Source organism: Netta rufina, assembly GCF_964035555.1.
Source record: "Netta rufina genome assembly, chromosome: 1".
NCBI classification, from domain to species: Eukaryota; Metazoa; Chordata; class Aves; order Anseriformes; family Anatidae; genus Netta; species Netta rufina.
This window is the reverse complement of record NC_140123.1, coordinates 27,845,329-27,871,876: the sequence shown is the minus strand read 5'-3', so window position 1 is coordinate 27,871,876 and position 26,548 is coordinate 27,845,329. Positions and strand designations below refer to the sequence as shown.

The 26,548-nt window shown below is 39.2% G+C and overlaps 1 protein-coding gene across 1 annotated transcript; it reads left to right on the top strand.

Moving 5' to 3' along the window:
• The first annotated feature begins 182 nt into the window (after positions 1–182).
• On the top strand, positions 183–19,055 carry VPS36 (vacuolar protein sorting 36 homolog). Its single transcript, XM_084285184.1, has 14 exons — positions 183–338; positions 1,028–1,096; positions 4,241–4,311; positions 5,586–5,700; positions 7,062–7,151; positions 8,303–8,389; positions 11,493–11,525; positions 11,638–11,715; positions 12,104–12,238; positions 13,097–13,162; positions 13,712–13,776; positions 14,361–14,445; positions 16,724–16,800; positions 16,884–19,055. Exons 1-14 carry the CDS (start codon positions 243–245, stop codon positions 16,975–16,977), a joined length of 1,161 nt encoding a protein of 386 aa, XP_084141310.1. The 5' UTR covers positions 183–242; the 3' UTR covers positions 16,978–19,055.
• The last annotated feature ends 7,493 nt before the right edge of the window (positions 19,056–26,548 follow it).

Genomic DNA, 26,548 nt, shown 5'->3' with positions numbered 1-26,548 from the left:
CGCCCGCCGTGGGGCTTGAACGCGCCAATGGCCGCCCGCCCCTCCCGCCGCCGCCCTAAGATGGCGGCCGCCGCCGAAGACGCCGCCAGGGGGAGCTGCGCCACCGCCCTCCTAAAATGGCGGCCGCGCCTCAGGGCGCCGTTAGGGGGTGCTGCGCGATGGGCGGCCCCGCTCGCTCGGTTCTCGGCTTGGGCTGATCCCCGGGAGGCTCCCCTCGGGAGGGGAAGGGAGTTTTGGCCGCCATGGATCGGTTCTGCTGGAGCAGCGGGCTGCTGGAGCTGGGGGAGACGCTGGTGGTGCAGCAGCGCGGTGTGCGCCTCTACGACGGGGAGGAGAAGGTGATGGAGGCCGCCCGGCCCCGGGCACCCGGCCATGGGGAGGCCGAGCCCGGGGGGTGCGGGCACCGGCGGGGCTCGGAGCTTTCAGTAGCTCCTAAGTGAGGGGATGAGGGGCTGTGGGGCTACAGGCAGCTGCCGGGGGAGACTCACAGTGTACCCATATTTTTCCCAAATATTGATTTCCTACTAATAAATACAATCACTTCTCAGCAATAAAACAGGAAGAAATGCTCCTAAATGGTAGGCCAGAGGATTTCAGGCCGGCCCCGGCTTGTTCTTACTAGGTTGCTTTTGTTTTTGCAGAGCTTCTGCTGTCTCTGTCAGCAAATAGTGTTCCAAAGCCAACAGCCCTTTTAAAAATACGATAATTAGGCATGTTTGTATATCTTGCACGGCATATGGAGGGAGGATCCTTCAGGATTTCCGGGGGGAAAGTTTATGCAGTTGGAAAAGGAAGCTTGTGTATATTCATATACTCCCTTTATACTACTTTTTTCTATTTTTTCCATTAACATAATTTATTGTGTTTTCTGGAAAAAAAAAAACAAACTGTTCTCAAAATAATGGCTTGTTGTATCTGATTCTGATGTTGTCCTAATGTGTTTTCAAGTTCATTGTTTCCAAGTTCATTGTTTATGCAATGTAGTGGTTAAAAATGTTTTTTGACCTGTTTTATTTTTCTTGTTTAGGTGAAATTTGAGAGTGGAGTGTTACTGCTTAGTACACACAGACTGCTTTGGAGGGATCAGAAGAACCATGTAAGTCCCACTGTTGTCTCATGCATGTCAACTAATTGTAAATTTCATTATAAGCAACTGGTAGTTTGCAATGAAAAAACAACATACACAAGTTCTTGTTCCTTCTGCATATGCTTTGTCTTACATATATAGTCCGTTTTTTGGTTCGCAGTGGAAAGATAGTTATGTACCAGGAATGTTCTTTCACCCAATGCTGCTTTAATTAAATTGCGTGCAGAGATGAGGAGGGGTGGAAACAAGTCATACAACTTTTTCTTCTTTAATGGCACACAAATAGAGTAGAAGAGTCTTGCACTGTGTACTAGAAATTGTTGGTTTTGATAATGAAGGTGAAAATGTCACGCAGAATGCTTCCCTCATGCTCCTGGTCTAGCAAGGCCCTTTTTTCCTCACTGCATTTCCAAGTACAAGGTTTCTTGTCTTCTGGTCCCAGCAGATAGCCCCAGACCATGGTTTGATGATAGGAATTATTTGGGGGCAGTATTAGTTTTTACAGGTCTTATCTTTCCAACTACCTCTTGTTGTGCTGAACCATCTATTCAATAATCCAATACGTCTGTCTGTACTTCTATGGAAAACCGATTTAGAGGTTAAACGGCAGTGTTAGAACTGCGGAGTAATACTGCTGTTGGAGCCACAGCCTGAGTTCCTAGACTAGAAATGGGTATGAAAAACAGACAAGTAAGAAGCTCTAAGCATAGACTGGAGCAATGTATACCACCTTACAGCTGCAGTTGAAGAAGTCCTTCTCAGAACCAGCTTGAATTATGTTTGTCTTGGACACAGTCTTTTAGAAACTTTAGCCACGAAAGCCAAAATCTAGACAGAGCATGCACAGATGAGAACTTTTCAAATGTGTGTTATACTCCGGTGAGCTACCTTTTGGCAAGAGTTGCTGCAGTGCCTCTGCACTCAATGGTAGGGCCATTCCCTACCAATTATCACATCCTTGCTCCAGAGCAGGGAGCTACCAGAGCCTTCTACACATGTGGTCACCAAGCATGTTCTGAATTTTGGCAAAGTATCCCCTGCAGGGATTGTTTGCAGGAAAAGCAGACCTATTCGTAGTTGAAATTTTTCAAAATGCTTTATTTTGAGACCTTGTACCTAGGTTGATATTACTGTTAAGCAAGTCAGGGGTTGATTGTCTGGGTCATGAGCTATTTTTTTAAACAATAGCTAAATAAAGAATGTGTGGTGTTTTTTTTTTTTTTTTTTGGAGCAGTCAATGTGAGTTAATATACCTGTTTTAAACTATCTATTCACCCCTTATTTCTTCATTAACATCTTTCTGTGACAGGTGGGCATGCAGGGGGATTTTATTTTTAAAATAAAATATATGGTACACAAATAACTTTGTTAGTATGGTAAATGAAGCTGATTCTTTCTCAAGCTTTTAGGAGTGAAATGTGTAGCACAATGCCCTTTTATTTTCATGGTGAATTGTTGGCTAAGCTCCACTGTGATACAACAGCCTGAGAAACCTTAGCTATCTTACTGAGAATAAATTTGTAGAGTCCCTTTTTACTGTATCAACAATCTACTAGTAAATGGGGCTGCTTCTTGTTAGGTTGACATTGCACAATTTGTTATAAAAACACCTGTGTTTTATAGTTGCTCTTGTTACATGCCATCTACAGTTGAAAAGTATAGAAAAAAAGTGACTTCCAAAGGAAAAATTATGTAGTTCTTTTAAGTTTGTTACATAGCCAGCTTTGCACAGCATTACCAATCATAAAATCATACATAATGTCAACGCTGGATGTTATTGTATCCAAATAACTCTTTTATTTCATCTATCCACAGCATTTTTAACTCACCTCTCATGTAGTATTGCTTCTTCGGAAGAGGGACACTGGGAGGGAAGGGGTGATTCAAAGTCCTTGTATTAGAGTAAGCTTTTAACTTTCTGGTTGTGAACTAAACGAGTGAATCACTTTAAAAACAGAGGTATTATATGTAATTGGTCTCTTTTTCAGAAACTTATTTTGTTACAGAAGTGGTTTTTTGCCTATATTTAAAGTATCTGGAGTTATATGTTCATTTTACAAATTGCTATACTAGTGGCTAACTCTGGAGCCACAGAAGAATCTAAATATTAGCTAATATCTAAATATTAAGAGTTGCTATAATAGGAAGTACAACCCATGTTTTTTTTCCCCAGTGAGATTTACTCATTAGGAGGAGTTCCTGCATGTATACTTTCCTAAGTTCCAATTTCATGTGCATTTAATTGTTCCATGCAAAGAACAATTTTGGTAGTAGGGATTGAGAGGACCCCATAACAGTGTTTACTATAACCTGGTGTTAGGGACAGTCATGTGGCAGATGGAAGAGAGACTGAAAGAGGGAACGCAACCCATGTTTCTGGCATTCTGAGTGGCTGTCAATTACCAAGCTGTCGTGTGAAAGAAGACATTCATCAAAGAATATTCACCAAAACAGGACCAGGCACATCATTAGATGCTTTGAATTGCTCCCTTGAGCAACTTCTGTCTCAAAAACATGTAAGAAAAGTTTAGCCTGGGTAGGTTGGTCTCCCACAGGTGGTTACAGTCTTGTTTCTTGCTCTGCTTTGTTTTGTCTAAAGCACAGCTCAATAAATACGTGTTGAGACTAAGTTTGTGAGGATGGGGTAGATGGAGACATTCCTAACTGGTGTATCACTACTCAAAGGGTAATCTGTCTTTTAGACATTCAGTACTGAGAAGACTGGTGGGTTTGGGTAGCATTTTGGCTCCCAAAGTAACATCAGTGCAAATGTTTTGAGCACCTGTGAGGACTGTGCAACAACATGGATAAGCCACTGTTGTGTAGAAATTTTAGTGTTTGAAATTTGAACTCGGATACTGAAATTTTGCTAGATTTCTGAGGCTTTTATAAATCTAGCCAGAAATGTCTAAAATCATTTACACTTAAATTTATTTTGGTCATCTAGAACTTTGCTTCCAGTTTAAATTTTTTCTATTCATATTTCTCCTTACCAGGTAGTTTTTGTTCTTACCAACATATTTCATCTGGTGTGTCTCTGGCAGCACCTGCAAAAATCTGTACTGTTTGTGAAGTTGGAGAAGAGAACATTTAAGAGAATGAATAGTCAGGATATGGCTTTGATTTCTCTTGTGTTTTCATTGATTATTCTAGGAATGCTGCATTGCTATACCTCTGTCTCAGGTTGTCTTTATTGAAGAGCAAGCAGCTGGGATAGGAAAAAGGTAAGGTGATAAACATTCTGCTTTTTCTCAGATGAGCAATTAGTCACGTTATGTAGTAATGCATGGTGGGTTCCATTTTTAACCTGAGTTTACAGATTGACAGCCACTCACTTCAAATGCATAAGAAAGTGATGACAAAGCAACGTTTGATACAAGTTGTTAAATAACTGTCTTGTAATCTCTGAAGTAGGTATTCTACCTTGCTGTTTCCTTTGAGTAGTCATCAACGTCACAGTGATGTTGCTGAATCTAAATTTGAAAGCTAAGTTTAGTCATTTATACCACAGAACTGGTTGGAGATAGCAACCCTGCCAGATCCCATACTATATAAGTTTACATGACCATACGATTGGTTTTGAGGTTGGAGCTGCTAGGGATGGTTGGAAGGAGTTAGTGTTTCCCCTCGGTTGGGTAACTAATTCAGTATGTTACGTGTGTGAAGAAGTTTTGCAAGAAAGATTAACTGGAGACATTATGTAGCTGACATCTGCTTGCAGCCAGATGAATAGATGCAGTCAGATAAATAGAATATGATAACATCCAGGGGGTACCCAGAACAGATCAGGTAATTTACTTATGCCAGAGAAGTCAAATAAAGACCTACAAAAAAAGTCTGTAAAATGAAATTGGAATAGCAGACTTGCAGCCATGCTGTGACAGTGGCCTAGTATATTCCTAAAATAATGCTATCTCAAGGTTTGTTTTGGTGATAGATGTCATTTTAGACTGTTATTCCCATGCACATTAGCTTTGAATGTTGGTTTTGGACAAATTCACATACAGTGTTTGCAAGTGGCGTATACAAGCTAGGCAGATTAAACATAATATTGAGACCTTCCATTTTCCTGTGACAAAGATAGTTTATTTTGGCAGTAATTATTGCAAGGCAAAAGCCAAATCAAATGCACTGCTTGATAATTAGTTTTTACCTTAAATAACATTGTCAGAAATTCTTGTTTGCAATCTGAAGATCTGCTGCATTTAATTCTTGAGAATTGATGGTGTCCACATTTAAAATTTGTGAAATGTTGCTTTAGAGGCTACAGGAGTTTTTATGCAAGGTATTTAAATGAGGCAAAATATTTAAATGTTGATGTGCAAATATAAAGCAGAATTTGACGTCCATCAGTTCGTACGTGAGATAAAGCTGGTACAGATTTTGATTAAATGGTTAACTTACTAATTTATAGAAAAATGTGGTTTTTGGTTTGTTTTTTTTTTTTTTTGGTAATAGAAAAAGCTGCTTATTCTCTTTTAACTTTTTTTTTTTTTAGTGCCAAAATAGTAGTTCATCTTCATCCTGCTTCCTCAAACAAAGAGCCTGGTCCGTTCCAAAGCAGCAAATATTCCTACATCAAACTTTCTTTCAAAGAACATGGGCAGATCGAGGTAAGGTTTGTAGCACACACGCCCAGTACATCAGATCTTTGGACGTGCCTTTCTCCTCTTGCTGTGTTAGTGATAATTTTCCATGATCTTTCCATGTTGACTTTTGAGGTGGAGCTTTTTCAATACATCCTTTTTGAAGACAAACACTATGAGCCTTCAGGATTCTATGCTTTGGTTAAATAACACAAATAAAGTTCCAAAAATGTCAGGAGGTACAGTTAGGCTTCATCCTTACTTTAATAGTTTTAATAAAATCCTATACTTCCTATATTACGTTTTAAATTGAACACAATATTTTCCAAAATGATGGCTCTGCCATGTTTAACGGAGTCAAAGATGTTTCTTTTTATCTAACACTCTACTGAATAGGAACCAAGCAACTTAATCATCTCTTATTTTATTGCTGTAAGATTTTGGTTGCCTCGTAGCTTTGTTTCATTTTGTTATTTTTTTTTACCTACACCTAATCTCAAACGCTTTTAGCATTCTGAAAAACAATATAATAGACATTAAAAAGTATTTTCCTTATTTTTAAAAAAAGGAATTGTCCTCTGTAAAGAAATTTCACAGTATAGAATCCTCGCTCAAGACAAGGTTTTGACTTGGAAAGGTGAAAAAAAAACATACAATTTTGCTGCAGAATATGAGTTAAGTTGAATTAGTTGTAAAGGTCTTGTAAATGCATTTGCTTCATCAGACTTGCTTTTATTTAGGACAAGTGTGGATTTATGCATAATTTGAATTGCATAGGTGTTTTGCCTAATCATAATTTTATTTTAATGTGAATGTTCTTATTTGAAGATGGTGACCTAGCATACCAGTAGCAGTCTTTTCTTTATGACTTCAGAATACCTGCCTGTGAACTCTGAACAACTATAAGATCAGACTTTTCTCTAGATTTTGCTCAGTGGTCAGCACTGCCAGTTCAGCTAATCAACTAATGCCTCCTGGTAGTATTAACATGAAACAAATAACTAGGTACATCAGTTACACCTGCCTTCATACTAAGTTAACAGATCAATAAAAATTGGATTGATTAGCTTTCCTTCCTTTTCAAAGCAGGCCTTTGAATAAACATTGTCATTTTTAGCTTTAGTGTGTTTTGGAACACTTTAAATATCTGAAAAAGTATTTTACAAGGGAAGTACTCATGGAAGTTTGCAACTGCAATAGGAACTACACCTTTCCTTTCCAATTTTCAAGAATTCACGGTAATGTTGTAGTGCGGACGTGTAGGTGTTAGTATATTTCATCTTACTGTGAAATTTGATTAATCTGGGAGACAAATCAAGATGCTAAAATACCCAGACATACTCTGCATAGTTCGTGAAACATCTGTTATCATTCTTCAATGTTTGCAGTTCTATAGACGATTCTCAGAAGAAATCACCCAAAGGAGATGGGAGAACATGCCTACTGGTCAGACCTTTCAGGTTGCCAAGGGTCCACAGGTATGTGCAGAGCTTCTAACATCCTTCTGCATGTCACATGTCAATTTGTTTAGTTTGAAATTGTTATCTGTATGTAAACTTGTTTCCAGTTAATGCCACCCCCATATACTGCACCTGTCAAATACAGGACATAAAAAAATACATAATTGTTTAGAACCTGTGATTTAAACAAATTTATATTCTATTTTGACAATTGTTGTTATGGAGAATCTTTGTCATATGTTAGATTACCTTTTTTTATATTTGTCTGCATACTTCTAGGTTAAAAATCAATAAACATGTGGATGTTTTTTTCTATATGAGCATGCTGTATATATGAATACATAGCATATGTAGTCCTATGGATGAAATAGGATGACTTGATGATTGCTCAATGTCAAATCATGTATGTCCTCCTTTGTAAGTATAGCCCCTATTGAGGCAGTTTCCTCATCCATTGAAGAGCTCAAAGCTTTTCAATGAAATGTGATTGTCACATTTCATAGACTGATGGGGAAGCTTGTACCCCCTACCACAAGTCTCATAATGAAAATGCCTTGCTTTCTCTTCTTGCTGGGTAACAGCAAGTCATTAACGCTCATGCTAAGATTTGCAGTTAGATTTGAGGGCTGACACTAGTGCCACAGAAATGCCATCCTTTTGAAAACATTTAGCATTAAATAAAAAGTTCACCATCGCCTCCATGCTGATGCATCGCAGCAAGGCAAATTAGACTGCATTTAGCATTGTGTTTCTGTGGCTATGTCTCTTCAGACTCAGTTTCTTGAGGTAATCATGTTTAGATACACTCATGCATTTCCATGGTCTGTAGTATAGATGTTCACATGGACTTGGGAGGCTTTAATTGGGATGAACTGGAATGCTCAGTCAAGATCGTGCTATTAAGCATATTCAAATTAATAGTTTTAATATAATAAATATAATAATTATTATCTGTTTATACTACAGCAAGTTCATACTTGCTTTATGCATATTGTTTAATTTTTGACTCTGATTTTAAAATGTACTGTCAAGAAATACATGAATTATTGTATGCATGGTGTCAGCTCCTTGGAGGAATATTTCTGTCTTATACAAGCTTTTACACACTGAGGCGGATGAGAAAACTTAGCGTTTCCTATTTTGATTCTTTACATTATTTTCTTTTGCAGGCAGGAAGAACAAGGGCTATAGGAATTGTAGGGATCGAAAGGAAATTAGAAGAAAAAAGAAAAGAGACTGACAAAAACATTTCCGAGGTAAATACTACTGTAGTTTCAAGGTCAGCCACCTGTCTGAGCTATTTACATTTATTCACACTTTCTTTTAGGGACAGCTGAGACTATTGTTTTTTGTGAGAAATCTGAATTGACTAGGAGTATATATTTTAACATTATTTTTTTTAATGGGTTTTTCAAAATATATGAGCTATTTCATGTAAACAGTCATTTCCAGAAGATTGTTGTTTGGAAATACTGCTGAGTGTTTATGAAATTAGTTTTGATAGAATTAGAAATCTGAGTTCAGTGAGTTTTTCATCAGGAGAAGCAGAACACAGAGGCAGCTACAGACAGAGACTATTACGAGTGTCTTTTTCTGTTTGTACAGGTAAGGTTGGTTTCAGTTGAAAATTTAATACGCATTAAGAAGAACATGCTGAACTAAGAGCACATAAGTGTGGTGCAGTTATGTTTTCATCATATAAATATTCACTTTTTAAATGTTAGACTTAGGTTTGTAATTATAGCAAAGGGCTCAGTAGTTGAGGCGCCAGCGAGATGTTACAAGTATCTATGCAAAGTGCGTGGGCTAGATGGAGACTGTCCTTTTTCCCTGAAATAAAACAGTAGCTGAATTCCAGATGCCAATACTGATGGACAACAGAATCCATTAATCTTCATCGCTGAAGATCTCTCACATGTATCTGGGAGCAATATCCTCAGAAATAGTCTGGTTCTGTCTTGTTAACGGAGATTGATAGGTAGAGTGATGGAGAAGTGCTCGCAAACTGTCTACAACAGATGGATTTTGTGGTGAAGCTTCATGGGATTCAGCATGGCATGATAAAAAAGGCATTTGCTATTCTGACGTATAAGAAAATATATATAGCAATTTGCAGGCAACATGCAGTTTCAGATACTCCTAGCATTTTTTTATGAAGAACAACATAGTGAATGAAGTCCTGTGTGCAGTTCAAAAGGCATTGTGGTTGTATGTGTGCCTGTATAGTTCAAACAGTATTGTCTGGTTATTTTTTCCGTTCGTAGCTTTTTCAGAGAGTAAAAGAAATCCATTTGTAAGCGTTGTATGAACGGAGGAAAGTCATGACTGGTAAAATCCTGCCTTCCTCCAGCTTTAAATGTTATAGATGACTTAATTTTAAAAAATGGTGCCCTGGCTTCCAGGAAAAGGCTTCCTGCATCTGCTGTTCGCCGCTGATAAGAATCCGGTTCTTTAGCCTTTTGTTTATCTGAGGAAGTTCCTGTTAGGTGTGTGCACATTCCCCTTTGTTTCCAGGCCTGCCCTCGTGAGTCAGCCGGGGGAGGAGTCAGACACAGCATGCTGTTTATTTAGCTAAATCAAGGGTGCTTTTGATCAGCGGTGTTTTCATGCGCATTGTAGAGATTAGAAAAAAGCTGGGAAATGCCTTTTTAGAAAAGTTTAATATCATATACAAGCACAGTAGAAGGATCTAAATTACACTAAAGATCGGGAAATCTAGTGTAAATTACTGTATTTGGCAGGTTGGGATGCAAGAAAAAATATTCCACTTAATTTTGGATATGGAACTGAGGTACCAAGCGTTAAGAGGCTAGACTGTTGAAATCAGTCACTTGCACCATTAGGAGGGATTTGGATGAAATCCAAATCTGTCCCTTCCCAGAGTCATCTCTTTCTCTTCTGGGGAGTCTCAAACCAACCAGCTTCTGAGTCAGGTGCCTAAATGTAAGTGGGAACAATACAGTGTTACTGCAGAAGTTCTGCTAGAACTTGTCTCTCTAGTGGGGGATTAGTCAGAAAGAGCTAGGAAGATACTAAATTGCACAGAAGCACTGGCTAGAAATTGTTGGCAAGATGCATCTGTTGTCATTTGATGTACTGTAACTGAACATCCTTCTTTATTTGTGGCTGGAGAGATGGGGCGCTGCTGTCAGGCAAGCTTTACTTGGAAAGGCTCTTGAGCTTTTCCCACACCAGTTGTTCAGAAAAGGTGGTTTGGAAAGGTTTCACCACCCAGGCAGGTTGTCATGTGCTTGAGAGCTGGGCTGAAGGCTCAGTGTTGCTGAGGCTGGCAGAAATGAGAGTTGCTCTTAAATAGCTTAAATGTATTTGTTAACTTCTTTTGGTTGAAATGCACCATTTTTATTTTTTTAAAGCCAGTTGGTTATCATTACTGAGGCTTTTAACTTTTACTGTACTTTCCGCTTGCTTTTATGTTTTATTCAAGCCTGAAAATGCCCTTTGCAGATAGTTGTAGATTTGTTGTATTTGAGACCATCGCTGTTTGCTAAGCTTAACAGACTTGAAGTCATTATGGTCTTATGATGAGTGTCCAGTTTATTACATAATTTTGTGGAAACAGTAACATTTCTCAGACTACAAAATGTACAGGTTGGTTTTTACTTAAGCATGGGTTTTGCTTTCTAGGTCCAACAACTAGAATTTTCAGAAGTTTTTTAATCTTATATAAATCTGATTGTCTCATGGGCATTATTTCACTTATTTTAACTGGTTTTGTTTGTTATGGGAGCATCACTGTTCCTTCGTATGAGGTACATAAATGAAAAGATGTTGACATGTTTTCAGACACTTTGTCTCTTAGGTATAGGTGTGTCTCTTCTATAGATGTGAAAGAATGTATCCTCTTCCTTGCTTATTTTAAAGGAACTACAAACTTTCTTACTGACTTGTTAGCATCTACGCAAAGTAAAACTGTCTTGTCAGGAGGATTTTTTCTGCAGCTTTACAGCTGGCTAGCTGTTGTCCAGAAACAATAGGTATCTCTGAGGATTAACTGGTTGAAGAAAACTAACCTCAATATCTCACTGTTCCTTCCTGTTGTATGGGCTTTATAAATCATAATGATTTAATGTTCACAGTAGAAAAGTGTACAGTTGCTTGATTTTTGTTTTCTTGCAGTATTTGTTGTTTATGGATTGTATCATTTTGATTTGTAGACCTGTATGAAACAAAGTTTCCATACATCAAGGAAGTATATATAAACTATCACATAACATACTAATCTATAGGGGTGGCAGCTCTTACAATTAGCTCAAACAGGTGTACAAAGGCAACTCACTGTATCTGGGAAGCTGAACTCTGTAATGATACTGATCTGGAATGTCTTGTTTATCATTTCAGGCTTTTGAGGACCTTAGTAAACTAATGGAGAAGGTATGGCACATGTGACTTAGTCTTATGTAGACTTACTCTTGTTTTCTCGGTTTTAAACATATTTTCTCTGAGCTGAAAGTTGATTTACATGTATCTGTGTCTTCCTTGATAGGCTAAGGAAATGGTGGAGTTATCCAAGTCAATAGCTAATAAGATTAAAGAAAAGCAAGGTGACATCACCGAGGATGAGGTAAATGAATTTTGTTTCTAGAATCAACAGAAACGTTCCTATGCAAAACAAAAGCAATCCTTTTAATACATTCTATGTTAATAAAGAATAATTGAATACTTTTCCTTTTAAATTCTAGTTAAAGAGACTTCAGTGTTTGATGTTAGTATTTATTTTGACCCTTTTTTGTTAAACAAAGATTTTGCTGCCTTTGCATAGAGAATGATGACAGTTTCTGCTTGTTACAACGTAAATTGTATTAACATTGCCTTCACTTTGCTAGTAATTGACTTTATTGGTAGTAAACTGCTTGGATTTACTCTCTGAAACTGTCTTGTAGTAATACAATCAAAGTGTTTTAAAAATGAGAATCACGCACTAGCTGATGTACTTTTATTTATTTGTTTAGACCATTAGGTTCAAATCATACCTGCTGAGTATGGGTATAGCTAATCCAGTCACTAGGGAAACGCATGGATCTGGTACCCATTACCACATGCAACTGGCGAAACAACTAGCTGGAATGCTGCAGACACCATTAGAGGTAAAGTACCTAATTTTGCACAAGTGTTTTCTGTGTGTTGCTGAATTTGGATGTAAATATATTTTGGGTGTATTACAGTGACTCTTTTTAAAGGCTCAGAGTTAGCAGCCCAGCCTTGTGTATTCAGTATTTATGAAAGGAATGTATATCCTCTTTCCAAAAGAGAAAATTTAAGTGTAAGAATTTTTGTTCGGAGTAATGGCATCTTGGCTTCTAATTCATGAAATGCTGGTGGTATCTAGTAAATCACATCAGCAGTCTTTTCTGTTTGAACAGCCTTTGTCTTCCCACAGAATATTATTCTTTTTAGAAAGAAATGGTAACTTTGAAAAGATAAGCAGTCATTCTTCAAACTGCTTAAAAATTCTATACTTATTTTCTCTTAGTAATGCATCGTATTTTAATTTATCTGAAGCTCTCAGAGTTCAAGATTACTGCCAAAAAGCTTGACTTCCTTTTGAAACTTCAAAGTCTACATATAGTCTGCTAAGAAGCAAATAGTATGTTTTGTGAAAGAAATGTGCTTTCTGCTATGATCAGAAAGACAAACTATCTGAAAAGTAAAAACTAAGTTGATTGATAGATTTAATATATTGAAATTCTTTGTTCCCGTGACTTATTCTTTATGGTAAATCAAAGTAACTCTCAGTTTCTTGATATAGTATCAATTATATTTTAAAACAATTAAAGAAAGATACCACCTAACAAATTAATGCTAGAAATATGTGGTATTGTAGCTTTTTCATTAAAGGCCATCATTTAGCTCCTGTTTTAGCTGCTTAATCACTCAAAAGCAAGTTAAGATACTGTGTTTACTAGATTAATACTATTTCTCTTACCAGTCTTGTACTTACACAGGAGAGAGGAGGAATCATGTCGCTCACGGAAGTGTACTGTCTGGTAAATCGTGCACGAGGATTAGAGGTGAGAAGTTGATTTGTCTTAAATATTTTGTAAAATGTACTTCCTTGATAACGTAATTGAAGAAAAAGTGCAATAGTATTCCCTACCAATTGCTCGCTCTACCTTTCTAACAACACAAAGTGATAAGCCCTTCATTAAAACAAGGAATTTTCACCATTTTCCTTTCTCTTTCTTCTGTGTAATGGTTGTGTTCTCTGTAGGTTGTCATAATGTATGTGGCATTTTATAATACCAAATAAAAGGAACAATCCATCTTTATCTAGAAGGAAAATTGTAAGGACAGAGAATACTAAAGAATAGTTTTGTTTTGTTTTGTTTTTTTTTCCAAAATGCATCAATTTTTCTCTGCAAATGGGCAAGGAGGAGTATTACAGAAAACATAGCAAAGGATCAAGAAGGAGTGTAGAAGCCAAGAACAGAAAACAGTATAAAAGAAAAAAAAAAAAGAACAAAATTATGTGATCTGGTGTATATGATAGCTGTAGTTGTTGTAACTGTTTTGCTGATACTGGAATTTCAAGCTGTGAATAAATGTTTTACTATTTTTAGTTGCTCTCACCTGAAGATTTAGTAAATGCTTGTAAGATGCTGGAGTCCCTGAAATTACCACTAAGGTAAGAGATTTACAGATATATTTATAAAACATGGTGCTCACAAGTCAGGCTTAATACTTTACCTGCAGTAGCTATTTTTTTAAACAGTCATCCGGGAGCTGCTTAATGCAGCAACATCCCTTCTGTGTTAAAATATTAATTCTTAACCATCTTTCACTTTGTCTGCTATGGATATATAGAATATGTAGCAGTATGAATGAAATAGGGTGATTTAATGATTGCTCTGTATCAAACCATTTATGTACTCCTTTGTTGATATTGCCTATCAACATAGTTCCCCATCCCTGGAAGTGTTCAAGGCCAGGTTGAATGAAGTGGAAGGTGTTCTGCCTGTGGCATGGGGTAGGAATCAGATTGTGCCTTGCAGCACAAACAACTCTATGATGTCTTTTGAGATTGGGAAAAGTGTTTAACAACACCGGGCATATGCCCAGCTCTTGCCTGTCTATTCAGACTTTGAAGATGCTTTTAACTTCATTTAAGTTCATTTTACGTTTTTTTTTTTCCTTTTTGAATGTGGTTATAACTGTGTGACCATAAGTAATGTGCAGAGCTTTTAGTTACTTTGACTCTTCTGATTTTAGGCTTCGGATATTTGACAGTGGTGTGATGGTGCTTGAGCTCCAGTCTCACAACGAAGAGGAAATGGTAGCTTCTGCTTTAGAGACAGTATGTGAACTTCACTTCCTTCAGTGTTCAGGCTGTGCTGGGGATACTTAAATACATTAGGTATAAAAATGTAAGATACAGGATCTCCTTTTGAGGTTTTAAAATACAAAATATTGCACTTCCAAAATCTTCTAACAGTAATACTTAAATAGCACTTCTCATCTTCAAAATGCTGTGCAGGCAGTAGCCTTAGTCACTGCTTTCTCCTTAAGGAATAAAACACTTCTCCATCTCTTCTCAAACTTCATTAACCTTTGACCTTCCTCCAGATCTCTTGTGCTGTAGAATAAAATTCATGGTGTATGTTAAGCATGTCAGTTAACAAAAGTGGACTTCAGTCTCTGTACACAGTGTGCTTAAAGGCAGTGAAAGTAGCTCTTAAATGTTGATATAGCTGGTTGTTTGGTTTGGGTTTGTTTTGTAAAATAGCACATTGCATGTGTAACACTTTATACTGAGTTTGCTGTGAAGAGCACTCAGTCAGAGTATAGAATTAAGCTGGCTTCGTCGGGACTAAAAAAATAGCATAGATTGCTAAGGGTGGTAAACATTTCTGGTCTTGCATGTCTTGACTTTAAAGTGCTGCTGTCCCATTAATATGATGATTTTCCCATGTATTTTCCAGTGGGATGTGAATTTGTTTTTCACAAATCTGAATGAAGGATGATTGGGTGTATTTAAAGTTAAACACAAGTCAAAAAGGACTTTGACTTGGGCAGTCAAAGAAGAAAAAGTAGAGCTATCACAGGCATCTTCCACTTGATAAATCAAGTGGACTCTTCAGTGTAGCTTTGTGTTTGGTACTGTTAGAACACTCTTACCAAAAGATCTTTTTGATAAGAATGTTTATACCTGTCTAAAAATACCTTCTTAATTTATCAAAATTAAAACACTTAAATATTTCAATATATGTTAATTTTTTCAATTTATTTTGTTACATTTACAGAAAAATACCTAGTCCATTTCAGTTTTTTTAAATATGTATTTTTTTCAAATTAATTTCTTGCCTTCAGTAAAGAGGGCTTATCACTTGGAAAGGAAAGGAAGGGCCTTTTCTTAACAAATGAGGTCAACCACAAAAAGCAACAGATGGTGGATTTATTAATGAGGTGCCTTTTTTCTTTTATTTTCGTAACATGGGGCTTTGACTTCATAGAAAAATGGAAGGGAGAGGCTTAGAGTGAGGAAGGCTAGCCCATAAGGGAAAGGGAAGATGAGATCAGAATAGTGGCCAAAAGCTCCCTGTGCTTAAATTGTAACGTGCAGAAACTTGAAACTTCTGAGAAATAAAAATGAAAGGAAGTCACAGGATTTCAGAGAGGAGAGTGGTGTGGTTTAGAACGGCTGGTGAAGACAGGAAATGCCATGGAAGTCGATGGAAGCCGAAGTCACTCTTGATGAGAGTGGTGGTTTGGGAAGGAAAAACAGTTAATGACCCACATGCCATATTAAATTGTAGAGCTGACTTCCAGTACTCAAATTCAATCATTTCTGGTCATAAAATCTGAAGTCAGGACTAATTCGATCTGAGTTTCTGCAAAAGGATTACTGCTGCTCAGGGAGTGCTCGGAATGACGCAGAGCGAATCCCTCCCCAGCTGGTTATGTGGGAAGCAGGAAATGGCAACTACATGTGGATATGAATTTGCTTTAATCAGTGGAGAAATGGATGAAATAATTTGTAGCTAATAAATCAAATGTTTATATAGGGAAATTCAATGCAGTAATAATCCTGGAATTAACATTTTGTATTTTTAGTGTCCACATGCCAACCTGTGTGAGAAGGATTCATTTTAGCACGTATTAACTAGCGTGATTGAGACAGTAGAACCAAAGTTTTGAGTGCCAAGACTGAACCTGTCTTTTCTGTTATCTGAATGTGATGGTGGCTTTTACTGATCCCACTAGTAGGCCATAATACAGGGTGGAGCCCTAATGTTTTGGGATTTAATGCAGCCAGTTTAGATGTGTTAAATCAACTCAAATTCCCCACCTCTCTTTGAGATGACTTGAATTTCTAAATGGATGACCTGTCCTGCCCTGCTGGCTTTTATTTCCTCACTTGAGCTTAACTGTCTGCAGAATCACTTAGTATTGACACAGCTCAACCATACTAATTGTTACAGAATACTGCTGTCTATGAGCTAATTTTTTTTTAATGCAAACAGACTTGTCTTCACAAGAGAGACGCTATTAATTTATCGCTTTACAAGGCTAGGCCTGACTGAGTTGCTATTTTAATGCCCTTGTTTGTTTATTTGTGTGTTTGTTTCTGATAGGTATCTGAAAAAGGTTCTCTCACAGCTGATGAGTTTGCAAAGCTGGTGGGGATGTCCGTTCTCTTAGCCAAAGAAAGGTAATCAATAACTGTTGTGTTTAATAATGCCTTCGTTATCAAGTCGTCCTCAACTAATGCAACAAATCTTCTGCTTTCTTTAGGCTGCTTCTCGCTGAAAAGATGGGCCATCTCTGCAGAGATGATTCAGTGGAAGGCTTGAGATTCTACCCAAATTTATTTCTAACACAAAGCTAATGTAGTTTGTGTACAGCTGCTATGTCTCAGTTGAACATGAGAGCAGAGGGCAAAACCCTTGCCACAACTGACTTCAAAAAAATTTTTACTTTTTGTCAACTGCAACGGTGATGAACATTGCAATGCTTTACAGTTCTCAGGTATTTCAAGTGCTGAACGAATCATCTTATGCGGAACCAAAAGGAAATAGGAATCACTAGGTCAGAAACATAGTAATTGTCTCAAGCTGGCTAGCTCGTGTTTCAAGTCTTATTTGATGTTCTCTGTAGCTTTCAAGAAAAATGAGATGAGGATTCCATGCAAGTGAAAGTGGAGAGAATACCCCTGTAGCCTGCCTTGAGCGTCGGCACCCAGAACATAGGTTATTGCCTACTCCAATTTCAGTTTATTTATGTCTAGAGCAGCAAAGCAGACAGATGCATCCGTAGCGATAAGAATAGTGACTTTGGTGTGCACCGAGGTATAAGGAACAAAACGGTGTAGTGTAACCCCTGCTCCCTGAAGTGATGAAGTATTCTGAGAGGACCTTGGGATTCTTCACGCTTTGAGACAGAAAGAACCTGCTGCAGCAGAGATTAACAGATGTTATGTGAATCTAGAAAACATTGTGCATTTTGTCATGTCTTACTCTAATATCTCAGATAGAAGCATTGTTAGTGCAGGCCTCCTCCCTTCTCTTTCTTTGCCGTCTCCCTTCCTGTCTCATTGTGCTGCACTTTGGGTGCACTTTCTCTGTCCTCTCTCTACGTCGTGCGGTGTAGTAGCCTCCTGTCACTTTACCAGACTCAGCTGGTAAAGCTTTAATGTGCTTGGTTTTTGTCTTGTGCTTTAATGAAAGATCAGGCTTCATCAGCCTGTTACTGTTTTGGAGAGACGGTTCTTTTTGCTCGTGCCTCGTATGCCAAAATTAATGTGCTTTCAATACTGAAGGGAAGAGGAAGACTTATCGCCCTGTGTTTAGTAGTCACGAGTTATCTTTTTGTGTGGTATTCCTCACCCTGTGTTCAGACTGAATGCAATTTGATGGCCTCAGCTTTCATAACTCCAGTGGAGTTGTTCTATTACTTGAAAATCTGTCATGGTAATAATGGTCAGTGGATGTTTATGATCCATACTAGTTAAATTCTCAGCTTTTTAAATGACCAGTTTTACTAAATGACAAAATTAATTAAATTATGGGCGAGGACAACATACATGCGACAGCATTGTGGCTGTAAAGCCAAATCAGCGTTACAAAAAAGGTGAGAAAGGTGTGTGTTTGTTTAGCAGCCTGAAAATGTTGTCAGAGCTGTTTGTTACCGTAGCTCAAACAGGGTTAAGAACCTGGGAATAACAGGTTCAGCGTGGAGATCCCTACAGTGCTGATGCTTTTGATCTGTCCAATGTGCATTTAGATCTAGAGAATTGTATCCTCTTCTTTTTGTCACTAGCAAACTTTTTTCTGCAGTGCTTTCTTTAGGGTGGTTTTCCTCTGTTTAATGAAAGTGGCTAAAACTAATAGATTCGGCGCAGCTGGAAGAACTATTCCACACCATTCTTGCTGTGTTAACCATCTAGTATAATCTGTCCAGGAGCCGTATGGCCCGCTGCTTTCCTTCATCCTCCCCACAACCCACAGAAGAGGTCTATGCGAGGCACTTCAGGCAGCATCTGTCTAAGAAAGGACTGGAAATCGAGAAATGCTGAAGCAAAAAGCTGGTTCGTGAGAGCTGTTTCTCTTGTGTGATGCCCAAACCTGCCAAGGGGAGAGCAGTGGTTTGTGGGCCTGAGCCTCTCCCCACAAGGGGGCATGTCTTCTGCCAGCAAGCACAAAGACAGAAAGGAAATGCCAACTGTAAACTTCCAGCCTCTGTTGCTCCAACACAGAGCATTTCAGTATCTTAATTAAGCAATAACAATACGATGTATTAAGAATGATGGTACCTTCTTGAGTGTTTTCTTCCCAAGATTTTCCGTGATGTTTTTTTCTTCCTGTAGGGAAGAAATCTAGAAGCCAGATCGTAGAGCTGGTTTAAAATTTAAACGTGAAGAGAAAATTACTGCCAGAAAGTAATAAAAATTAAAAGATTTTTCTTAAATAGACTGTTCTGTGAGTTTTTTTTTTCCTAAATGTTTTTGGGCAGCTTTAGCACTTCTACAAATCAAAATCTTGTGGTTCTGTGGTTTGTTTTTTTTTTTTGTTTTGTTTTGTTTTTTTCCAACCTTGATGTTTTTATGACATGTTTTTGCTGTGTCATTTGTACCCAGAAGGGTAGAAGTCAGGATCAATTTAAAATTAAAAGATAGAATTAAACACAGCTAAAATGCCCTGGTTCTGTTGCTTAGTAGCCTGTGACCTAGCAGAGGCTAAAATCACAGAACTGTAGATGTCTGTGGAAGCACACACTGGCTCCCTCGTGAAGTCAGAGTCAGACCCAGACATACACCCTGTGCTGGCATTGGAAAGGCCTTGGACACATTTAGATGTGTTTTCCCAGCTGATAGACCACAGAAATCACGTATCTGATACCCACAGTGAGCCAGCTGCTGGCAGAACGAGTACAGTGGCATTATTCATGGGTGTGTGGTATCGGGGTAGCACATCAGATTGTCTGAAGTTGTCAGTGCCCAGTCCTGTTTCCACTGGTACTACTAACAAAAAAAAATAAAAAATAAACTATTGACTGTATTGATGCAGGATTATGGAAGAGAGGAGACTACAGCTTAGTACAGAAGGTGCTTGTATGAATCTCGTTTTCTTACATCTTTTGATTGTTCCTAGGACGTTTGTGTCATACTATATGTGAGCACTGTCTTGCTTTGCCAGGGTGTCCAACGATGCCGTCCTTTGAACAGAGGCTGGTAACAGAGCTCCATTCAAAAAGCCCTCACCCCTTTATGGAGTGGTCTTAAACGATGATTATGCTTTTCATTTGAAAACACAGGCTTTTTTTATGCCCCTGGCAGGAAAAGAAGGCTGCTCAGGAATCTGTACATCTTTTCCGCTTCTCCTTTGCCTTTGTTTTCAGGAACAATCACTTTATGCCCAGCCTATGGAAGCATGGATCTGATCTGAACTGTGCTTCTGAAGGGCAGACTTTTTTCTGGAGTGTTATATACCTGTGTAGGTATGCGGATTTGGAAGTCCTTTAGAAGTGTATCTTTAATAATTGCTCCTGGTTGTATAGTGATTAGCTGAACTCATCGATGTTCAGCTTTTCTAACAGCCTTTATGGTTTGTCCAAAGGATCTAAGTCTGTGTGTTGTAAAATTAGTGGAAGTGTTGGCACCAATTTGGTGAAGGCCCTAGTGGGAGCCAGCAGGAGCCTGCTGCCACCAGGAGAAGTTTCCTGCTCCCTAAAAGCTGGGGTGCCTTCATTTGGGACGTTGTTCCTTCTATTTTAGCAGTTCCCATTTCATCCTAATTCTCGCTGCTTCAGGGATTTAAGTGAAATGTAAGAAACACATTTCAGGTCTTCATCTGCTCTCTTCTACAGAACAGGTCTTATGAGGAACCTGTAGCTGTAGAGCTTAGTGGCATGGTTTAGTGGTGGACTTCTCAGTCCTGGATTAACAGGTGGACTAACTGATCTTAGAGGTCTCTTCTAACTGAAATGATTCTCTGATACTAAGATTTAAACTCTCATTTTGTTGTCCCAAGAAAGCTGCGAGTACATGTGCTAAGAGGATATAACGGGCATGCCTGTTGGTGATGTTTGTCTTTACTTTAAGGAGATACTTAAAGACTTTTTGGAGCAGAGCCCAAGTGGCATACCTCCCAGGTAGGTGTCCTGGCCAGCAGGCTTGAGAGCAATTTTTCTTTCTGGATTGGAATTAAAGTATTATTCAAGTATTTAAAAAATAATAATAAAAAACTAAAACTTTGAGAGAGAGTGGGGAGTCCTCAGTTTCAGAATACGCCAGAGCCTGCTGGTTAGCACACACTCCTGAGAGGTAAACCTGATAGAAGCCAGCTTGCTTCACATCCCAGCTCCGAGCCAAAGGCTAGGTATGATTTTGGGTTTCCTCTTTCCCTCTGGATTGTAAATGCTGTAACTTCAGATTCCTGCAAAGGACGAGGACGTTAATCCCTGCTCTGCTGTGCTCACAGCAGTGACCGAGAGCAAGCTGAAGGTAAAAGGGGCTGGTGCTGCCAGAATATTCATGACCCCTCTCTGAACTTAGCTTCTACTTTTAGCCTAAGAGCTCAGAGCATCCAGACATTTTGCATTGTTTAATTCACTTTTTATATTCTTGGATGTTTTCACTTAGATGGCAGAATGATCTCAAGGGAGTGAGTAAAGGAGGAGACTGATGTAATCTAATCTAAACGCTGTTTCACTCTTTGTACTTTGAAGTCAGCAGTCAAACAAAGAAATCAGCGCTCCTGTGCCCCTCCATTCACATGTGCAGAATACTCCCAGAAACTCAAAGGCAGGACTTGTTATTTTAACCAAAAAGTTAGCAGGAGGATACACGCCGTGTGAGGGCACTCTGATGGGAGGGACTATAAAGGCAGCACGGCCACACTGAATAAATTTGTCTGTTGCTGCTTTGGCGTTTGTATTGTGGTAATTTCGTGATTTAATTTAGGTAGAATTCATTTCAAATGTTGCCTAAACGTGACAGCATTTGACACTGCCTCCTGCTCTCAGCCAGACTCGGCAGCTGCGTGTGTGTGTGGTACGATTCCCCCGAGTTTCACTTAAAATCCGATGGGGAATTTGAGGCGTGTCCTTAAATTGCAAAGATCTTGTGGTCTGATCCACCCATTAAACGGGAAGGGCAAAACTCCCACTGCCTTCACGCCCAGCCTTCCTTGGAAGCAGACGCTGACCAGCTCTGCGAAGAGGTGCCTCAGGTAGGGCTGGGCTCTGGCGGCAAGGAAGAGCTTAAAAAGTGGTCTGCAGTAAGATCCCAAAATGTTTTGGTCTTTTCAGCAGAAATACTAAACGAGCCATAAGTGATGCAAAGCGACCGGCTTTGATCTTTCTGCTTTCCTATTGTTTTTCCCGCAGTGTTTTGGGAAAGCCCAAGATAAGGATTTTTTATTTTAGTTTAGTTTCCTGCTGGGACAGTGATCCATTCATAGGTTACAAGGCCAGAAGAAACTCTGACCGTCTGTCTTGACCTCTTGGGTACCCGAAGCTGTAGGACTTCCCTTCATTAATTTGTGCTTGAGCTCCTCTTTCACGAACAAGAGGCCTTGGTTTCTGGGAAACCCCACAACTCTTGGCAGCTTTTTCCAGTGACTGTTACCTGTAGTAAAAATGCTCTCAGCACACATAATCAGAGCTTGTTTAGCTTCAGCTTCCAGGGACTGGATGTTATATTTATTGAATCTGCTATCACAGGTGTGTTTCCCTGTAAAAATAAACCATTTGGAGTCCTTCTGCCCACAACATTTTATTTTCTTCTGTGTAGATGCAAGCGTGAGTCAGGCTGCAGCCTCTTGGTGGGCTCTCACCCCCATGGGGACCTTAAAAAAGAGGGAAAGTGGGGTTCGAGGGTGGTGCCCTGCACGAGCTGCATTGGGCTATATGCTCTGCAGCTCCCATTCCCAATTAAAGCTAGACTTTTTCTTCAGCTCAGTATAAAATCTCTGAGCCCAAACCACAGCGGGGTTATTAACAAACAGCATAGGTGGATAGTTTTGGGGCTTAGCGTGCTGAAGCCTGCCCTGCAGGATGGCTGGCAATTTACAGAAGCTTTCCTGAAAATGTGCTTCCTCCTTGGTTGTCCTTCAAGTGAAGCCTATTGCTCTTAGAAAAGTTCTCACTGTATTTCACTTGAGAACCTCATCATTGATCCTGTATCAGAATGAAAACTACTCTTCCCAATTTTCCTACAAGTTTTGTTTCCTCAGAGTTGTTTGACCCAGATCATCTACCTTGCACTTGGTCATAATACTTTTAGGCGGGATAAACGGCAAAAAAAAAAAAAGTAAACCAAAATATTTCTCTGCTCAAAACCTGTGAGCAGCCGCACAAAAGAACTGGATGTGGCAGTGGGAGCTCGTGTTTAGTTAACGAGAGCGGGATCCCCAAATCCCTTTAACGTAATGAGTGCCCAGGAGGGAGCTGCACATCCTGTAAAGCACGTTCTGTGTTCCTGGATATGTAATTTTAAGGGAGATGCTTTAAAATCTGTATCGCTTGCTAAAGCTTAGTGTGCTCGCTCAGTGGTATTGACCTGCCATTGGTCACTACCAATTTGTGTTTTATCCTCCCAATTTGTGTTTCATCCGAAAACTTGAGAAGGGACAATGTTACGTCCTCTTTTAGGTCTCTGACAGAAGTTTTAAATTGCTAAATCCACACTTAGATCTTTAGGTAAACACGTCTCGTATGAAGATGACACATTAAAATGACATTTTGAGACCAGTCAGTCAACATTTAATCCCTTTAATGTACGCTGTGCAAATTTTGCAGAAATTTCCTCGGTGGAAATGTCAAGCCAAATGATTTATGGAAATGCAAACATTATTACATCAAAACATCCCTGCCTTTATTCACCAAACATAATTTTATCCAAAACACCTTTTCCACCAATCTTCATCAATTGGCATTGGCAGTGGTCCTCCCCTTTTTTATCACCAGCTTTTCCATCGCTATACCTGCATTCGCTGTAAGGCCACCAGGTTTGTACCAGCCCGGGCTGCTCTAACTTTGCAAACAAACCAAAATAAAACCCCACATGTGAGTATTCTTCCAGTGGTCTGAAACTTCCACAGACATTTCCAGGCTGATTGATTGGAAAACCCACGTTGCTAATCGTTGGAGGCAAGTTTATCCAGACCTGCTGATTTTAAATTGCTGTACCTTGAGCTGCTCTTATTTTACGTTCTCAGATTTGTCTTGGAACAAGAAGTATTTGGAATATGTCTCTATCATCTGTTTTCCCCTCAAAACAGAACAGAAATATTTATTGAACATCTGTGTTTCTTTTGCATTCCAATTGACAAGTCGGTTCTTTCACAACTAGGACTTTTGCCATTCTTTCATTTAAGATACACATTAAAATCAGGCAAACCTTTATCACTCAGCACTGCTGCCTGCAGGTCTCGTGTTCGTTTGAGTTCTTTACCTGATTTATGCATCTGATTTCTTCCAATTCATGTAAATTTTGTCTTTCTTCTCATTATTTTTATACAATTGAAATGCTTTCTATAGTTAAATTACCAGTGTTTGAGTCAGTTCTCTAGCCAAGAATGAAGGTTTTTTAACCAGTGCAACCTTTTTTTATTTATCATTATTTTTTATTTTGTTTTTGATAGCTTGAGAAATTTTCTTGAGTAATTTAGAGTTCTCATTTCCAAATGGACATGCTTCGGCTTCTCACTGCTTCCAGCCTTCTGAAGTTTCCCCCTGAACCATCAAACATTTACACTACTGTTTCGGACCTTACCTTCTTCATTCATGACAGATTACTAGCTTGTATCGGAGCCAGCACCACTTTGGGGTTTTACAATTAATTCTCCTTTGTCAGTGTGGATGAGGGCAGATAGAGATTTGTCTTGTTTGCATGGTTCACTTCCTGAGCTCGGATATTATTAGAACTCCCACTAGGAAGCTTGAGGTCACTTTAATATCCACAACAAGCGACTTTCAGCGTATTTTGCTCAGATGGAAAACACACACACCATGTCGCATCTCTTCCCCCTACGCATGGCAGTTTTGGTAGCCAGCCGTGCTGCTCTCCGGTCTGGTGGTGTGCAGTCAAAATGTGCTTGTACATGATCTTGGGTTTATGCCAAAGGAAAAAAAAAAAAAAAAAAAAAGACATTTTCTTCTCAACCAAATTGTTCGGACAAAAGGATGAAAACCATCACAGCAGCCTACGCCTGCTGAAAACCAACACTGCCAAGCTGATGGTGGTGCTCCTCACCTGAACACCCTTAATTTGGCTTTGGTAAAACCAGGTAGCTGTGTTTCAGATGGTGGTAGGAGCCTACCTGATGGATCTGGCCCAGCCACTCTCCCTGTACCACTCAGTCCAACCCTGCGGTCAGTGATTTCTGGATGATGAGTGGCAATGTTCAGCTCACGGGTGGAATTTTTCCCTGGCATCCATCAGGACAGCTGCCCGCTGCCCGTAGCTACACGTGCAAACATTTTCCCTGCAGCTGGAGGACAGGTGATCCTGTTTTAACAGGCCAGGATTGTTTTCCCTGCCTGACCTTTCCGTGACGACTGCCTTGAACGTTTCAGTCAGGCAGCCCGATGGATGCTGGAGCATCATCACTTTGTGCTCTCCCCGTTGCTTATCACACCTGCTGCTAATGCTGCAGATAAGCAATTAAAGGTCACTTTCTCTTTGCATCCTTTGGTGTCTAAATTCATTTTATTCTCAACTTTATGGTTCTGGGCTGAATGAGTATTCATTTGCTCCCTCCTTCTCCTGTCCCTTCTGTTATTAGTTTCTCGCTCTCCGGGGAAACCAACTTGAATGGCAAGGAACCAGACATTTTTATCTGCTGCTAACCAGATGCCTCAGAGATCAGCTCTGCCGAAGTATTTTAATGAAAAATATGTTCTTGATGAAATTTGGATGGCGTGTTAACAAAGACAGATCTTAGTCCCTAGCATCACAGCAGGTGTGTTATGTGCAAACACAATCCAGTATGCTTCAAAGGGTTTAATAATGTACTCTGTGTATTTATCCTGCGCTCATCCTTCTGTTCTCTGGGTTCTTTACAATTTCTATCATGTAATCATAGGGATGATCTGTGTTTTTTAATCACTATTTTTGGACTGTATCCCCTTTTGGAAATGTTGACACAAAGGGGAGATGGGTCTAAAGCAGACATGAAGACGCAACACTGTGACCCGAGTTGCAGTCTTGATCTCATTTCTGGCTTTACATTTTAAGAATAATCTCAGTTTACTCTGGCAGAAAAATGAGAACAAATGAAGCCTTTTTCATTAGGAGTAGGAAACAAAGATCACATATATCTTGTACAATACTTTAAAACCCTTGGATCAAAGGCAGTATAGTAAGTGCAAAGTACTGCAATATGAATAAAGCATTTTGCTGCATGTTTCAGGCTCTTTCCCGCTTTGTAAATTTATTTTCTCCTTTGTATTACAATGGAGGAATGACTTTTTTTTTAGTGACTAAATTTTTTAAAAGTGTGTTCATAGAGGAAAAAAGCCTGGCAAAACACTCACCAACATAAATTTTTTTCAGATGTTAAACATAGGCAGCAAGTGAGACTTGAGTTTCAGTCCTGGAAATTCAGAGGAACTTTCAGAGCAGGGAGTCATTAGCAACGTGCTTCCTCTGCTCTACTTCCTTATCATCAGTAATCTCTTTATAGTATTATTTTCTTTACTAGCAAGCATGATTTATTACCAATTTCATTCAAAACAAACCCAGAACCGTCTTGGTATCTTAAACAATCAATATGAAATGAGCTTCTGGCATGACCATTCCTCCCCAGTGGTACTGTTTGCAGCTGAATTCCTGCTGCCAGGCTTCTCACACAAACCAGGAGCAGACACAGGGAGCTCCTCGGTGTTCAAAGGGGTTGAACGATATAATCACAGGACATGGCACAAACCAAGCAGTCCCATGCTCTGCGGTGTCCTTC

Coding starts and splice junctions, on each gene's coding strand:
- VPS36 (XM_084285184.1), top strand. CDS start 243: ATGGATCGGTTCTGCTGGAGCAGCGGGCTGCTGGAGCTGGGGGAGACG. Junction 11,526..11,637: donor TTAGTAAACTAATGGAGAAG/GTATGGCACATG, acceptor CTTCCTTGATAG/GCTAAGGAAATGGTGGAGTT. Junction 11,716..12,103: donor GTGACATCACCGAGGATGAG/GTAAATGAATTT, acceptor TTATTTGTTTAG/ACCATTAGGTTCAAATCATA.